This window comes from Meles meles, chromosome 11 (genome assembly GCF_922984935.1).
Source record: "Meles meles chromosome 11, mMelMel3.1 paternal haplotype, whole genome shotgun sequence".
Classification (NCBI taxonomy): domain Eukaryota; kingdom Metazoa; phylum Chordata; class Mammalia; order Carnivora; family Mustelidae; genus Meles; species Meles meles.
In genome coordinates, this window is record NC_060076.1 from 34,464,177 (window position 1) to 34,482,212 (window position 18,036).

General features: G+C 53.9%; 1 protein-coding gene across 1 annotated transcript in view; it reads left to right on the forward strand.

The window, feature by feature from the left end:
- SHB (SH2 domain containing adaptor protein B) overlaps window positions 1-18,036 on the forward strand; it is a 136,488-nt gene that overhangs the window by 104,052 nt on the left and 14,400 nt on the right. Inside the window, exons 4-5 of the mRNA XM_046023452.1 lie at window positions 466-637; window positions 7,045-7,164. Of these exons, the coding sequence (XP_045879408.1) occupies window positions 466-637; window positions 7,045-7,164 (292 nt within the window). The remainder of the gene's footprint in view (window positions 1-465; window positions 638-7,044; window positions 7,165-18,036) is intronic.

The following is an 18,036-nucleotide window of genomic DNA, read 5'->3' on the forward strand; positions in this document are numbered from 1 at the left end:
GGGATGCTTGACCCTTGATTGGAGCTCTGTAGGGTCATCCCAGGAGAAAGAGGGCAGATGTGGATAGTATGCCCTGTGGGGAATGGGAGAATGGGAGGAGCGGAGCCACTTGAAGGTAGAAAATTGGGGAACAGCTGCCTCCTTGAGAACTGTCCAGGGGACTGAGCCCCTGTGGGTTGCCCCCCCTTACTGAAGATAGCAGGGGGCATCCTTTGGAGCTAAGGCTGAGCTCAGTGGCCTCTGGAGGGAGCCTCAGCCAGCCCCTTGAGTGCATTTTCTAGCTCTGACAGCACCTGCTGTAGGAAACTCGGGCCTTTTGAGCCACGTTCTTTAATTGCCTGGAGCTCTTCCCTCTGTGGATCATAAACCCCCAAGGGGAACAATCAACTGTGACCCCACTCTGCACCACCCAGTAATCCCTCGGGCTGAGCTCTGGTGACCACGCGCTTTCTCTCTCCCCCACAGCCCAGTTTAACGGCAACGAGAAACGGCAGTCATCCCCCTCGCCTTCCCGGGACCGGCGGCGCCAGCTTCGAGCTCCGGGAGGGGGCTTCAAGCCCATCAAGCATGGGAGTCCTGAGTTCTGTGGGATCTTGGGAGAAAGAGTGGATCCTGCTGTCCCGCTGGAAAAGCAAATGTAAGTTCTGAGGGAGCAAGGCCCAGCCTCAGCTCTAGTCACTGTTAAGGCTGAGAGAAGGTCAAGGCCACCGTCAAGTCAGTCAGTGGCTGACAGAATTAGATAGAACAGGATCTCCAGATTCCTGACCCTGGGCTTTCTCGAAACCTCCATGCTGTATTGCCACCCTTACTTTTGACAGTTATAAATTAGAATTGTTTGTTAGCTACCGTGATAGTTTTGCCTCACACCTTCTTGGTATTTATTGAGCAAGGCTTTGACAGTTTTGTTCTTTGTTTTTAAGATTTATTTATTTAAGGGCACCTGGGTGGCTCAGTCGTTGAGCATTTGCCTTCAGCTCAGGTCATGATCCCAGAGTCCTGGGATCGAGCCCCACGTCAGGCTCCCTGCTCAGCGGGATCCCTGCTTCTCCCTCTTCCACTCCCCCTGCTTGTGTTCCCTCTCTCGCTGTGTCTTTCTCTGTCAAATAAATAAATAAAATCTTTAAAAAAAAAAAAAAGATTTAGGGGCATCTGGATGGCTCAGTGGATTAAGCCTCTGCCTTCAGCTCAGGTCATGATCCCAGGGTTCTGGGATCGGGCCCCGTATCAGGCTCTCTGCTCAGCAGGGAATCTGCTTCTCTCTCTCCCTGTCTTCCTGCCTCTCTGCCTACTTGTGATCTCTGTCAAATAAATAAATAAAATCTTTAAAAGAAAAGATTTATTTATTTATTTGAGAGAAGGGGAGGGACAGAGGGAGAGTCTTTTTTTTTAACTCAAAAAAATTTTTTTAAGGTTTTCTTTTTTTTTTTTAAGGTTTTCTTAAAAAATTTATTTGAGGGGCACCTGGGTGGCTCAGTGGGTTAAAGCCTCTGCCTTTCACTCAGGTCATGATCCCAGGGTCCTGGGATCGAGCCCCGCATCGGGCTCTCTGCTTGGCGGGGAGCCTGCTTCCTCCTCTCTCTCTCTCTGCCTGCCTCTCTGGCTACTTGTGATCTCTATCTGTCAAATAAATAAATAAAATCTTTTTAAAAAAAAATTTATTTGAGAGAGAGAGAGACTATGGCTAGTGAGAGGCAGAGGGAGAGGGAGAAGCAGGCTCCCTGCTGAACAAAGAGCTTGACATGGGGCTGGATCCGAGGACTTCAGGATCATGACCTGAGCTGAAGGCTGCTGCTTATCCAGCTGAGCTACCCAGACGCCCCTGGTTTTGACACTCTTGATGTGGGTTTTCTCAGGCCCTTTCCCATGAGATTTCCCACCTCATTCGGTGGCCCAGTCCCATCCCTACTGCCCCTTTCCCTCCCTGTTCTTCCCCAACACTGTCAGTCAGGACTTTTACCAGCCCTCGCTCTGATCATGGTGATCACTTCCCTTCTCACTGGGCGCAGGTCCCTGCGGAGCTCTGAAACCTTCAGTGGCTCCCCATACTTCCAGGATAAAAGTCTCGTCTCCCTAGCCTGCTGCTCACTCTGCGGATTGCCCACACACTGCTTTTTCCGTTTCTCACCATTCCATATACCTGGGCTATGGCCAGCTTCTCCAGATGCTTGATGAAGCGGGTTCTGGGTCTCGTGCTGATACCTTCAGGTGTAGCATCCTCTTAACAAGCACATACGCGATAAATGGGGATATCATCCCTGTCACGTAGATGAGAAGTTGAACTCACGGAGACACAGAGCCTTGGCTAGAATGTCACAGCTCATAGTGCAGAGGCAGGATTGGAGCTCCAGGCCTGTGACTTGAGCCCACACTCTCCCCCCACTTACACACTCTTCTCCCCAGCCCTTCACACACACTTGACACAGAGTAGGCCCTCCATAAAGACAGGAGATGAGCTGACAGCAAGGTGATCCCTCATGAGACAGGCCTGTGTGTGTCATGTACTATATTAATCTCCAGTCCGGGATTCTGGCCTCAGCATAGCCAGCAGCGCATCCCTCACAGGAAATGCTTCCTCGGCGAGCAGGATGCAGGGTTTTCTGAATGATGTCATGGGCTCTGTGCCCCTTTCCAACATGTGCTGTCATGTGGGGAGGGCCTCAGCCTCCTTCATGACGCCCTGTGCCTGCTGTAGCAAGCACATGGGGGAGTGCTCCCAGCGGGCATCTCGGCTAACCGTCTGTCACAGCTACCCAGATCCAGTGGTAGGTTCTACTTGTTTCTGATCACTATGTCCTTTTTTTTTTAAAGAGTTTATTTATTTATTTGACAGGCAGAGAGAGAGAGGAGGAAGCAGGCTCCCTGCGGAGTAGAGAGCCCGATGCGGGGCTCGATCCCAGGACCCTGAGATCATGACCTGAGCCGAAGGCAGCGGCTTAATCCACTGAGCCAGCCAGGCGCCCCTCACTATGTCCTTTTTAATCAGCAAGCAAAATATGATCCAGAGATGGCTAGAGCCAGCGGGCATCCTGCCCCTGTTGGAACTTAAGCTCTGTGAGGACAGACGCTTCTCTGGGTCACCACTGCATTCGTGGTGCTTTGGAACGGGACCTGGCACTAATAGGTGCTGTCCAGGATATGAGTGAAGTCCCCAAAGAGCTCTCCACACTGTCTGTCTCCCTTACGTCACCCCCCCATTCTCTCTCACTGAGCACAGACTGTAGAGAGCTCCCTCATTTGGAGACACAGTCTGTTCCTGGTTTTTCCCCTGCCTCCCTGGCCACCTCTTCTGGCTCCTCGCCTCAGCTTTACCTGAAGGTTGGCCTGTCGGAGGCTCGGGTTCCAGCTGCACGCTCTCCCTGGGTAGTCGCCTCAGGCTCCTGGTGGTGAGTCACCAGCGCGCCTCCGCAGCCCACACCTCTCCTAGAACGCCCACCTCCTGCATCCAGCTGCTGTCTTGGCATCTGCACTTGGCTGGTGAATGGGCATCTCAAATTTAGTGTGTTTAAAACTGGGCCCCTGAGCACCGGACAGCCGTTCCTCCCCCAGCTTCCCCACCTCCATACATGGCGTCACATGTACCTACTTGCTCAAGCCACCAACTGGAGTCCTCTTGCTTTCCTTTTTCTTCACCTTACACTGGCATCTGATGCATCTGAACTAGCAACTTCTGCTAGTTTTGCATCCAGAATATAGGCCATGCCTATCTGTTCCTCTTGTCTCAGAGCCACCTCCCATCTGGACCACTGCAAAAGCCCCCTGCCTGGTCTCCCACTTCACTTCCTTGCTGGCCTCTCTTCAGGAGAACCTGTTTGGCCTTTTATAAGACCATCAGGAACAAGTAACATCCTCTTTTTTTTTTTTTTTTTTTTTAAGATTTTATTTATTTATTTATTTGACACAGAGCACAAGTTGAGGGAGCAGCAGGCAAAGGGAGAGGGAGAAACAGGCTCTCTGATGGGGGGCTTGATTCCAGGATGCTGGAATCGTAAAGCCCAGATAACTGAGCCATCCAGATACCCCAGCATCCTCTCTTTAAGCACATTGCCCTCTGCTGTGCTTAGAATGGAATCAGACTTCTTCCCTTGCTCCCAAGGCTTCAGGGAATGGGGCTCTGCCTCCCAGTCCACCCCCATCCTGCAGCACTCCCCATGCTCCCAGAGCTGGGCCATTCTTGCTGCCTTCCTGCTCTGTGAACACTCCCCGCACATTCTACTTCAGATGTGTGCACTTGCTGGTTCCTCTGCAGAGAACGTGTTTTCCTTCCTTCTCTACATGATTGGCTCCTTCTCATGAAGGAGATTCTCAGGTCAAATGTCATCTCCTTGCAGGCCTCCCTTGTCTGTCCATTCTAACCTAAACACTTTTCCCTGTCCCCGTCACTGCCTAGCACAAACTCAGGATTCCTGCATAGCACTTGTCACTTTCTGAAATTGTGTCCTAAATCTATTTACTGACTCTCCCTCTTCTCCACGTCAGCCCCATGAGATCAAGGATGTTGGCAGTGGTGAGTAAATTTTGGATGAGCTAGTGGGTACTGCATAGGCTGGATGGCCGTGGTTGGATCCTCCTCGTACCCACAGTACAGGCCCGACTGGCCAGCTCTGCAAACTTCAGCACATCCCCAGACAGCCTCGTGCTTAGATTCTGTTTTCAGTCTAGGCAGAGCCTGCTTGGGCCCAGCAGTTGGCCTTCAGCCCCCACAGGACCACCCAGGCCCATCCTGTCTCCTGGTGGCCAGCATCGTGCCAACTGGCTGCCCAATGGCTGGCCCCAGCCCCCGATCATGTCCTTTGGCCCTTTTCTCCCAAACTAGCTTGAGTCTCCTTTGAATCTCGGCCCAAGACCTTCTCTCCGGGTGCAGTAGCTGGGCAGCTGGGAAGGAGCCAGCAGCTTATCCTGTTTCCCCACCAGGCACTACCTTCAACGGGGATCCCGAGCCTCTGGAGGCCCATCTGCCGCCAGCTCGTGCTCAGGGAGGGGCGGAGAGCAGGCAGCACTTCCCTGGAGACCTCTTCTAGGCCTTTCCCTGAGGATGGCTCTGCTTCAGATGGCTGGAATTTGTTTTCCTAGTAAAACAACAAGTTTGTCAGCTTACCAGGGGTGTGTTACACGGGTGAAATTTCCCGGAAAACAGCCTTGCCAGATCTGTTAACTTTTAGTTCTAAAGTCTGTTCCATCCTTGTCTAGCTATTTCTCCAAACTCCAGTCGTATGTACCTTCTAATATGTGCCTTCAGCCTTCACATCTAAAAGTGCGGGAGCCCATGCAATCCCTAATTTCATATTCCTCTTCATTTCTACATTTAGAAAGGAAGGCGGGTGTGCACTCCTCCTACCATTTCCCTTGGCGAGTGTCTCCTCCAGATGTCCGGCCCCCGGGCTGACCTATGAGTGATCTCCTGGGCGGTCAGCCACTCCATCACATGCGCAGTGGGCAGGGACACTCATATCTGCTCTCCAGTCCGTGCTTTCCTGAAGCAGGTTGGGTTCTGAAGTTAACAGGTAACTGCTGTTACCTGTTCAGAACGCTGCCTTGTAGAAAGCGTGCGGTGTCAGGCAGTGCCCTGTTTCTCCCCAGGCAAAATGTCTTTCACCGAACTCTCGGAGGTCCTGTCTGCAGGGCAGTCCTGGGCGGGGGCCAGGAGGCAGCAGCATCCCTGCTTACACCTGGGAATTTGGAATGCAGACTACGGGTGGGCACCAGCCCAAATAATGAAAGTTGGGGGAGTTGCCCACGGCCACCTGCAGATTTCACTCTCCTACTTCTGTTGATGCTCAGAGCTGCCATTTGCTGAAACTCACCCATCCCGAGCTCTGCATGCATGCTATGCATCATCCCATTTAAGCCTCACACCCTAAATGGGGGTGGAGTGACCCTAACTGGATAGAGACCCAAGATGCAGCCGGGTTCTGCTGCTCGCCCCTGACTGCCTGATTGGCAAGCGTGGGGTGGGGGGATGTTGTCTGTGGCTCCGTAGCCATCTAGCACCTGTGGTTCTCCTCCTGGCCCTGTATCACCTATCACCACCGTCCCGCTGCCCAGACTGTAGGGTAAACAAAAATGCATTCTGACTCGCATCTCATGGTCTTCACTCTTCCTCCACAATTCTACCTTCAGCTCTCCCAATCTGGAAGATCAGTGTTCCCCTTTTGTCCTGCAGCCAGGGGCCTCCGTCAGGTCATCTGCCGTGGCATCCCCCACTTCTGATTCTGCCACTGACCGCGTGGTACCTGGATGCAGTGATTCTGGGCTTCCCAAGGGCCTAGCCGATGCCAGATTTGCTTGCCAGAAGCACTGGTTGGCCACCCCCCCACCCAGCTGCCTGCTTTCCTGAGTGATGAGCACCGCCCACTTGTCCCACAGATGTCATAGAGAGTCAACACGTGTCCCTCCTGTCAGCACCCTCTGATGGCCTCTGTGTCACTTAGATGGAGAAAGCCAGGGTCCTCTCCTTGTGCACAAGGCATCCTGCCCTGGCCCTGCCCTCTGGCCTCCTGGCTCACCCCTCCCCTTGGACCCACTACAGCCATGCCGGCTGCCTTGCTGGTTCCCAAGCACGTCAGGCACTCACTCCTGCCTCTGGCCTTTGCTGCCCCTCCCTCTGCCAGAACCACTCTTCCAGCTTCCGTCCTTCGTGGCTTCCTCCCTCACCTCCTTCAGGCCCACACTGAAATGTCACTGTCTCCGGAAGGCTTCCCTGGCTACTGCTTAAAATAGCAGCCCCTGCCCTGAGCTCCAAACCACACAGCCCTGCTCTGTCTCCCTGTAGCACCTCCCATAGCACCTGTGGTAGGTAAGTGCCATGAGGGAGGCAGCCACGGGTTCGTTCCCTGTTCTCTCCCCAGGAGTGTGTGTGCAGCAGACATATAATTCTGCGCTGAATTCTGAATACACGCACACACGTGCCCCTGCCTCATGATGAGGCGGCTAGGACGTGCCAGCTGCCCTCCGAGGGGGCTGAGCCTCTCCAAGGAGGAGTTTGCAAGGGTATGGGCCGTGGGGGTCAGGTCCATGCTGGGTTCTGACCCTCTCCCTTCTCCCCAGCTGGTATCACGGAGCCATCAGCAGAGGAGACGCCGAGAACCTTCTGAGGCTCTGCAAGGAGTGCAGCTACCTTGTCCGGAACAGCCAGACCAGCAAGCACGACTATTCCCTCTCCCTGAAGTGAGTACAGCCTCATTCACCCTCTCAGCCCTCGTTGGCAGCCTCCAGTGAAGCACTGCCCAGTCCTTGTGTCTGTGGCAGCAAGACTCACCACAGTGTGTCCCCCACCCCCACCCCCCGCCGCAGAAATGTGCCAACGTGAGTTATTTCAAGCCTCGGTTTCTCAATTTGATCTTATTCTCCTGGGAGACAGAGGAGTTTTTAATGTTCTCTGCCCCAGAAGAGGAGGGGCATTTTCCTAAGATTTAATACGAAATACCCAAGAATAGCTTCTGTATCTGCTGTGAGGCAGGACACGAGTGAAGCCCTGTGCATACCTCAGTCCTCTCTCAAACCTCCCAGCAGTCCTTTGATGAGGAACATGTTGTCCCCATTTTGCAGGTGAGGACACTGAGGCTTGTAAGGGGGATTGGCAGGCCCAAGGGACAGGGCCAGGACTCAGGACCAACTGTTTGACTCTCCCCAGCACGCTGCTGCCACTGTGGGAACAGCCTTTTCCATGTGTTCCAGGCTGCTCTTCAGACAGGTCTGATTTTTATGTGGGTCACAGAGGTTTTGAGGAGCACTGGGAAGAGCCAGGAAGAATCCTGCTGGTGTTGTCATCTGTGGTGGCTTTATAAATTGTTGGGTCTTTCTAACCCATGAAGCATCACTGTTGATAGGCAGCCCTGAAATAAGAGAGAGGTTTTTTGCTTGAGCACTTCCTCATTCTGTGCAGTTACCAAATGGGATCCAATGGATGGTCTAAAACCCATTTTGCAGATAGGAAAATGGAGGCCTAGAGAGAGGAGAGGTTTCCCAAGGACACAAGAGTTAGTGACAGACTGGGGTTGAAGAACCATGGCCCTTTAGCCGGCACAGACCAGCAGAAGCAATGAAGGTCTCTGCCTGGCTTCCTCTCCATTCTACAAACCATTCTTAGAGGTCACATGATAGAGAAAGGGCCTGCAAGGATGTGGCTGCCGGCCGTGTATAGACAGTAGCAGCAGTGCAGCCAAGGAGGGAGAGATTGGCCTGCACTCTCCGCTCAGGACAGGCCCCACCATGTCCACTGGGCTTGGCCCAGAGAGGAACCATGGCAACCGCAGTGCATGGGCAGCAAACAGGCACTAGAAGTCTACCTGGAGAGCAGAGGATGTGTGGAGACATGGTGGGAACCACAGGTCGCTCCAGGACGATCAGGGCAGAAGGAGCAGATGTGCTTGGGGGTCCCCAGATGGAGTTACAGGTGTGCAGATTCCAGCTCAGTGAGAGCAAAAGGTTTCTAACAGTCAGAACTGATGAAGAATTAGATCCGTCCGAAGCTGTCTCAGGAGGTAGTGAGTGTCTCATTGCTAGGGGCTGGATGGCCCTCAGCAGGGAGAACACGGAGGGGACTTCTAACCAGCGGGGGCACTCAGGACAAGCAGCACCTGTACTCCGCTGTTCACGGTCAGACCCATTGGCTTGAAGAGTCGGTTTGTTTATCTCAGCCAGGAAGAATTCAGTACTGAACTGCAGCTGGGCTGGGAGGCTGGGCTGGAAGGGAGCAAAGTTAGGGGCCAGTCATGGATGGAGGTGAGAGGGGCAGTGGGAGGCAGGTGCACACCTCGGGCCATGCTGCCAGAGACCAGCGGGTCCTCAGGGGCTCGCAGCTCACTGCTCCGGGCAGCCCCGCCTCTCCCTCCCTGTGCACAGTAACCTAGCAACCCAGGTGCTCTGGAGCAGTTCTCCAGAGCTTCGACTTCCCACCTCAAGGTGCAGTGTGCTGTCCGGGGCTGGGAGAGGTAGAGGAAGCAGATGACATCAGAGACGGGATTCCCGCATCACTGCCCTCCCGTGCTGACCGAGGCAGCCTGCCCACCCCCTGGGCTTCCTCAGTGGGGCCCTCTCGTGCTGGCACTCTAGGAGTTCTTCTGTGACTCTCTTTCCTCCTAGAATCCCATTGTCTAGGGCCTGGCCAGAGGAGTGTGCCCAAAACGACCAGTAGGGTGCACCAAGGAAGGAGGCATGGAACACCCCATACCCAGCCCGGCGATCCTCCGTGAGGGCCCGGGTTCTGTCAGGGCAGGCCCAGCTGGACACTGGGGCTCTGTGGTGACCCTGACACAGCTCTGTCTGCAAGGGAACAGTGGCCTCCTGAGTACCCAGGATGTGTCACCGTTGAGGCAGCAGCATTTGACCATAGAAGGAACTCTCAAGGCAGTTGCAGAGCAGCCATACCACGATACCTGTGGGATCCATGCCCGAGTTTCTGTGAAGCGTGCCCTCTGATGCAAACAGGCCAAAAATCCACCTCTGAGATGGGTCTGTAGGAGAGGATTTCCAGCACAGCTCTGAGAGTACTATTCCTTTTCATCCCAGGTGCGCACCATTCCCTGGGCAGTAGGGGTAGTAGGACTACTCTTGAGGGACAAACGGCAATTTGAGTCTGTTTCCACAGGAACGGGCTTGGAGTCCGGGGGTCAGGGATGTGTGCAAAGTAAGGGGCCAGCAGGCAGTTTGGGAAAAGTCCTAGAGAAATCCTGAAGAGAAGGAGTCCCTAGGCCTGTTTGGGGGCTCTGTGATAGAATGTCCTTTTATCTCCTGGTTCAGAGAGAGTACCTTTCCCATGGGAGATTTAGTTCCTGCTTTCTGGAGACAAGGGAACTAGAACTAATAGACAATTTTGAAGAGATTTTAAATAAAAATATATATATAAAACTTCAGAGAAATAAGTGAAAGTGTAGTCACCGTAAATAAGAGCAGATACTTATGAAATAAAAACAGGTGTATGAGTGTTGTTTTATACTCAAGCGTTTCCATGTACAAACACAGAAAAGGATTTGGAAGACTATACATCAAGTTGTGAATAGCAGTTAACTCTGTGAATGGATTAGGGAGTTACTTATTTTAGTGAAAGAGCGAGAGAGTGAGAGACTCCATGATCGGGGGAGGGGCAGAGGAAGAGGCAGAGAGAGAATCTCAAGCAGATCCCCGCCCCCCAACTGAGCATGGAGCCTGATGTGGGGCTCCGTTCCATGATCCTGAGCTGAAATCAAGAGTCAGCTGCTCAGCTGACTGAGGCACCCAGGAGCCCTGGCACATTTTAATTTTAAAATGATGGGGTGGGCGCCTGGGTGTCTCAGTGGGTTGAACCTCTGCCTTCGGCTCGGGTCGTGATCTCAGGGTCCTGGGATCGAGTCCCGCATCGGGCTCTCTGCTTGGCAGGGAGCCTGCTTCCCAAACCTCCCTCCCCTCTGCCTGCCTCTCTGTCTACTTGTGATCTCTCTCTGTCAAATAAATAAATAAAATCTTAAAAAAGAAAAATGATGGGGTATTGGCAGGGCATCTGGTTAAGCCTGTGTCACTATATGTCCCCACTCCATGACCTTATGGCTTTGGCATTCATGGCACTTTTCGAAGCCTTTTCTGAACACTGGGGGGGACGGTGCACCTCTTCCAGAGGAGAAGCACCTCTAGCCTGACCAGCGCAGTGTAGACGTCATCTTAATATTAGTCCCATTTCCCAGGTTGCCGCCCTGGTTTCATTAAAGGCCATTTCCTTGGCACTTTGGTGGCTGCTAAGGATGCCTCCGCTCTGACAGCAGGGTGTCTCTGCCTCCCTGGATTTCCCCTGTCCTTGGACTCAGCCTTCCTCTGTCTGTGGAGCACTCTGGCCAGATCCCCTGCACGTCCCAAGACGGAGAGGAGGTGGAGGAGACTGAGGGCTGGGCCAGCAGCCTGGGCCAGAACCGTGGATAAGAACCTCTGCCGCCAGGCCTGAGTTGGGATGACTGCTCTGCACCCTCCGGTGCTGGAGGTTTAGTTTTGCATGTTTTGTCTAGAGCTGTGAGATCCCAAAGGCCAGATGAGTGGTCTCATGTGGTCAGATGTCCCTTGGAGAAGCCTGGAATTGAGGTGGGCTAGGCCATCCTGTGGCTGGGCAGGGCGGCCTGTTAGAGGGAGGTGAGCTGGCTTCCCAGAGTGCCCCCAGTTCCTGATGAGCAGTCCAGGTGGCAGCCAGGTGGCATTAGTCGCCTCGACCACAAAGGGAGTGGCCCTGGTACTGAACATCGCGGCTGCTTGGATCAAGTGTGCCAGCTATGCCAGCCACTGGGGGGAGGTGTGACATCTCTCAGCTCCCCAGGGCCTGTGTGCCGGGGGACAGGGTAGGGCTGGCAATCTCTATACACGGAGCTGTCGGAAGCATAGTACAGATTGATGCCGGAATTCCAGCTATGTTTTCATGTGAACCTTGGGTCCTGCTGTGAGCATGTTCCAGGGTGGAGAAAGGATTTGGGGGAACCTGGCCTCAGAGCACGGCCCTCCACCTCTTCTGTCCTCTCGCAGCAGATAGTTCTCAGAGCCTGCCGTTCCAGGCGCTGGGCAGGGCAGCATCTGCGCTGAAACGAGAACCACTCAGCTCAGATCACAGGCGCTCACAGCCTGGCCTGTTCGGCCTGGTCTCGTTACACACAGGTCTGCAGGGAGGGCCTGGGGGACTCAGAGCTGGCTCAACGGTGGGCAGTCCCAGACACGGAGGGTTAGGTGAAGCTGCTGGTGCATTTGAGCCTTAAAGAAAAGGTAAGTGGTCTCGGGCAGGCATGGCTGGGGGGATCTTAGCTGGACGGAACAGCCCGGCAAAGCCCTGGGAATACAGAAGAGCCATTGGTGGGTCTTGTGCCTCACAAAGGCGTTGAGGCTCGGTTTTTGATGCTGGAGCCACGGAAGTGCAGGGTCCGCTCTGAGGGACCTGCCTTTGTGCTTAAGCCCCATTTCCTGACCCTGTCTCCCTGCATATCTGAAGCACCTTATACTTGAGAAGGCCAATGTGTTTGGCCCAGGACAGCCCCACCAGCTGGCTAGGACAGAAAGCAAGGTCCTCCTTTTCATTGTAGGGTAAAGGCAGCTGAATGAACTTCCGAGACGAGTGGAGGTCATGGACTCCCAGCCTGGTCTCTTCCCACCCCTCCCAAACACTCCTTATTGTACCAGGTCAGAGGTCATCTGGAAGTGACCTTAGAGACCCATCTAATCCACCCTTTGCTTCATGGGTGGGGAGACTAAGACCCAGAGGGGATCGGTGATTGGCCTTGGGCTACCCAGCCGGCAGTTGAACACACTGACAGGAGATGGTGACTGCTTCCCAGTGTGGGGGGGACAGGCCTAAGCTGCTAGCCATCTGCCACCAAAAGCTCTCTACCCTCATGGCAATCCAAGATGGTGCCTGCACTCCCCAGCCCCTGCCTCTAGATCCCCTCCCTGGCGGACATCTCCACCTACAGAGTGGTCTTACAGAGATCCTGCCTAGCTGCTTTGGAACACTGCCCTTATCCCCTTCTCCCTATGGAGCTCTCCCACTTTCCCATTCTCCAGCCTGACGAGGCTCCCTCTCAGCTGCTGACAGAAACGTTGGCTTTTGGAACACTCACTCCAGCCTCAGGGAAGCAAGGGGTTGAGCCTTTAGATATTGGCACGAAAACACCACACTCTAACAGCTTCCTGTCTGGAAAGGCAGGCAGTGGGGAAAGGGAGGAAAAGTCTTGAAAGATCTCATTAAAAGGGTTCTTCAGGCACTTTGGACGACGAATGACTTTTTGCGAGTTCCAGTTTCATGAGTTTTTGCAAAGGAATCTGGACAAGATGAGGAAAATAGGACTTCAAAGGCGAGGGTTTGCAGCTGGTGGGGGCAGGGAGGCAGGGTGAGTGCCAGGGCTCCCCTCCCCAGATGTATGGCAGGCTCTGCCTGCTTTGGGCCCATCCCTGGGAGCGGGCAGAGTGGTAATTAAAGGCCTCAAGCGGGGCAGGTGGACAGGACACACCCAGGTGGCTCAGTCAGTTAAGTGTCCAATTCTTTCTTTTTTTTTTTTTTTTAAGATTTATTTATTTATTTGACAGACAGAGATCGCAAGTAGGCAGAGAGGCAGGTGGAGAGAGAAGGGAGGAAGCAGGCTCCCTGCCGAGCAGAGAGCCGGAAACGGGACTTGATCCCATGACCCTGAGAGCCTGACCTGAGCCAAAGGCAGAGGCTTAACCCACTGAGCCACCCAGGCACCCCTAAGTGTCCAATTCTTAATTTTAGCTCAGGTCATGATCTCAGGACCAGGAGATCAAGCCCCGAATCAGACTCCATGCTGGGCGTGGATCCTGCTTGAAGATTCTCTCTCTCTCCCTCTCCCTCTGGGCCCCTCTCCCCCATTCTCTCACCACCCCCACAAGGGGGGGGGCGGGGAAGGTCCTCGCAGGGATGCCCGTATCCTTTGACAAGAGCCTAGGCCTAGCTTTCTTTAGGCAGTGAGAATCCCAACCCCCGTGGGAGACAATGGCCCCAAGAAACTCCCACAAAGGGGAGTTCAGCTTTCAAATCCCCAAAGGCAAACTGCATAGCACCTTTGCAAATGTGGCCCAGATTCTGACCTCAGGAGATGCTTCTGGGGTCTGGCCTGTTTCCCTCAGGTTGCAGCTCAGTCTTGATCATTCAGAAGCCTTCCCCACCTCCCCCGCCTCCACCCAACAAGTTCTGCCCCATTCAGTACCCTTTCTGTCCTGGATTCCAGCCCTCCAGGAGTTCACAGTCCGAGGGAAGAGGATATGTATACCGGAACCCATATACTCACACACTCACGGGACTGCTGAAGGGTTACCCAAGACAGAAATGTCTCGGGGTTGTGAAAGAGGGAAAGCACCTGAAGACGGAGTGTTAGGAGGGTGAGCAGGTCAACTTAATAGACAGGGCAGCCTTATGGAAGAACAGCAAATAACAGTTCCACAGGAGCTGAACAAAGACATGGCCCTAGTTTCCAGGCTGAGGAATGGAGGCCCTCTCCTCTAAGGTTGCAGGTGTCCCTGAAGGTTTTGAGCAAGGTGCAGTCATGTCCTCAGAGGTGTATTCTAGAATCTTTAGTGAACCAGGGTGCACCATGAGTATTATCAAGGGAAAACCACCGCTTCTGCCTCCCTCGGTCCTCCCGAGCCCCCCTTTCCCTCCACATGCCCACAAACATGCCACTCAAGCTAGCATAGTCCAAGAGCCTAGGAGGCAGGCAGTCTGTGGCAGGCATCCCAGGGGGCAGGGGGGATCCAGGGCAGCCCTGTTTAAGCTGTAAAGGGAAGAACATGGGCTCTGCAGTCAGAGATAACCTGAGTTTGAATCCTGGCTCCGTCTTTCACCTCTATGTGATGCTAGGCAAGTGACTTTACTTCCCTGATCGTTGCCTGGAAAACTGTGTAGGCCACTCTCATAAAGCCATTGTAAGAAGTAACGTGGCTCCGCAGGTTGGCCCGGCGACGCATGGCCCCCAGCAGATAGGTGCTCAGTGTAATGCAGGTTTCCCAGAGCTTTTAGACACTGGAGGTAGCAGACTGGACAGAGCGCTGGGCTGGGTCAGAAGCCCTGGGACTGAGGCCTAGCTGTATCTGCTCCTGGGTGCTTGGGCAGATGTCTGCCTCCCGCGTTCACAGAGTGAAGGTCTGGGGTTCGAGTAGTCCATTTGCTCCCAGGTTACGGGCTTCACACAGTTAGGGTGAGGTGCCTTTCCCCTACGTTCCAAGGATGGTGGGAAGACCAGGGCTCCATCTCCTCCTCCAAGCAGGGGAGGCAGCAGCAGGACCATTTATCAAGAAAATGCCTCCTGCTCTGATTGCTTAGGGACACCTGTCTGGTTCCTGCTCGAAGCTGCAGGTCTGCGCTGCCTGCAGGACAGCCAGTCTCCGCCGACAAATGCTTCCTGGGGCTCCAGCGGCGGGTGGCGGGTGTAGCCCGGCCCGGAGGAGCAGATGGGTTGCATTCCAGGGGTGCTGGGGGCGCGTTGCTGGTAGAGTTGTTTTTCTTCCTTCTTTCCCTTCATTGATTTATACAGTAAAGGAGAGAATTTTCAAATAGTAGGCATGTCTGGGTCTGGGCAGGCAGGCGAGTGATTAATCTTAGTTTGCTGCTGCTGACAGCCAGGAGCAAGAAATAATAAAGGTTTGCAGGGTGAGGAGGGGGTGAGGGGTAAGGAAAGACTGCTCGCTCCTTGGACTTAACTTCCCTCTACCATGGACGCATCCCCTTGTTGGGTCAACATTGAGGCTCCAGATACTGCAGGGTAGCTGCCTGCTCCCAAGGGCGGGCCCCAGAACAGTCCCTCCGACTACACCAGGGCCTCCCCAGGGGTTGTGGAGCTCTCTGCACCGCATGACCTCCAGCCCCAGAATGCCAGGACTCCCACCAGCAGTGGCCCTTTTCCCAGCCATGCCCCTGAGGGCAAGGCCTATAGAAAGGCAGGGTTGTGCACCCAGAGGACCGCCTGGCTGTAATGAGAGGGCCCCTCTGACTCCATACTCTCTGAGCTGCCAGGTGGGTGTGAGGGCTGGAGGAGGAGGGACCTACAGAAGAAAGAGAGGTGGACAGGCAGACAGGGACCCCAGGAGGTACTGAGTGGGTTGGGGGCGGGGAGGGGGTCTTTGACATGGTCCAAAGAGGATTCAGGCACTGTGGGTAAGGCCCAATGCAGAGCCCAGTGGGGGCTTGAACTTAATGACCCTAAGATCAACACATGAGCTGAGATCAGGGGTCAGATGCTTAACCGACTGAGGCACCCACGTACCCCACCAGCTCCGCCTCTTAATAACAAGGTGGTCTTGGGCATAAGGGGCTTAACATATCTGAGCCTCAGTTTCCTCATCTGTAAAATGGGCTTTACAATTATAGTAATGAAAAAACAGTATGCATGAGATGCTTAGCATGAGCCTAGCATGTAGTAAGTGCTCAGTGAGTGTGTGAGTGGTAACTCACAGTCTTTGTTACAGACTTTGGAGAGCTATAGGTTGTTGAGGAAAGAGCTCAGTGTGGTTCAAAGCTTGTGGGTTATCTGGGTCTGGCCTTGAAGTCTCTGTCTACACCCATATCCATTCCCCTCCCCCGCTTTTTTTTTTTTTTTAAGATTATTTATTTATTTATTTATTTGACAGAAAGAGAGAGAGATCACAAGTAGGCAGAGAGGCAGGCAGAGAAGGGGGGCAAGTAGGCTCCCTGATGAGCAGAGAGCCCGATGTGGGGCTCGATCCCAGGACCCTGAGATCATGACCTGAGCCGAAGGCAGAGGCTTAACCCACTGAGCCACCAGGCGCCCCTCCATTCCCCTTTACTAAGGTGGGACTTTATGCATGCTGCAACTCAAAACCCTGCATTGCTGTGATTGAGACTTTAAATCACACAGAGCTAGAGTCAAATCCTGGCTGTGTGACCTTGGGTAAGTCACTTAACCGCTCTGCTCTCCCTGCTGAAGATGATGAGCATCTCAATGAGCATTTTCTCATGGGGAGGCATTTTTGTGGCAAGCCAGGACAGCAGCTCTGATACACTAAGTACCCTAAGCAGAAACCCTGGGATTTAGGGAACAGAGAGAGATTTTCTTTTTAACTTAGATTTACTTATTTATTTTTGACTGCGGGGCGGCAGGGCCAAAGCCCAAGCAGACCCCCCCGCCCCCCAGCTGAGCTTGCAGGCCCATGAGGGCTGATCTCACAATCTCTTGACCCCAAGGCCATGAGCCAAAATCAGGAGTCGGATACTCAACTGACTGAATCACCCAGGTGCCCCCATAAGATCTTTTAAATCACTAGGCCTGATGCCCTGTATGGGTGGAGCAGCTGGAGCCCAGAGAGGAGAAGGAGTTACCCACCTCCTGGCTTCCCAGCCAGGCCCTATTTTCTGGCAGCATCTGAGTTGGGCTGAGGCAGGGGCAGCGGGGACAGGGCTGGAGTTGGAGGAGGCCTGTGTGTTTGCTTTCACTACGTGGAGGATTCCATTTCCTTCCTGGGCTGATGGAGGGAAAATGAACTTTCTGCTCAATTAGCATGCAGTTTGGTTTCTCCTTCTAGAAGGTTTAAAGGAAATGCCACAGTTAGGGGCTGTTGCTCCTAACAGAGACTCCTCGAATGCTTCTTGCAGGGGATGAACCGACAACAGTGAGCCTCAGAGTGCTGAGTGAAGGAAGAGCAAGACTTTCATGCATTCCAATGCCCTTTGGCAGAAAGGGGGATGCCTTTGTTTCTCTGAGCAGAAACCCCCCCCCCCAACCCTTCCACTCCAGCTGGGCCCCAGGACCATCGCCAGAGTTTCTGAGCAGGACCTGGGCCACAAACCCATTGCCAGGCACTGCCTGGTATCTTCCCCAGGGCGATGTTTAGACAGGCCAGAGGCCCTAAGGCTCCTTCCCAGGCTTGTGGGAATCTAAAAATATTAGAGGGTGGTTTTCTGGCTTGAAGTGACAGTGTCAAGATGCATGACCCAACGGCAGAATCCACTTTCTTCTCTGGGTCTGCTCAAGCAGCAGAGAAGCTGGGGGCATCTGGGGATCTGCTGGCAGAGAGGGAGGTTGAGGGCAGCTCACAAGGGACAACAGTGGCCTCTGTAGCTGGCAGGACAGGTTTTCAGAAGCCCTGTCCGACCATGGGTGTGTCTGGAAGGGATCAAGGGTGCAGGCTGGCTGCTGGGAGTGCTGCAGTAAAGGACTAGGGCAGCCGGGTGTGGGGGGAAGCGCATGTTGTGGTGGAACTGATGAGGGTGAGAAAGAGGGAGGAATCAGAACCTCATCTGGATTTCTGAATGACGGGTGAGCAGTGGTATCGCCAGCTGCAGCATGGACCTGGAATGGTCAGTTTCAGAAAGACCTGGGAAAACACGCTTTCTCTAAGTCAGCTGACCTTTTTCCACTGCTGCCCGGAGCTCAGAGGTGACAGGCACCTGCATCACAAAGCCAACCCATTCTCTAGCACACCCCCTGGCCCCAATGGTGCCAGGCAAGCCCACTGACAGACTGGGTGTCCCTGCCTAGCCACGCATGCATTTTTTGCTCCCCTGAAAGCTCCATGGTCCTTCGAGCCTCTGAGCCACCCCGATTACATTTCCAGCTGGTTTTTAATTAT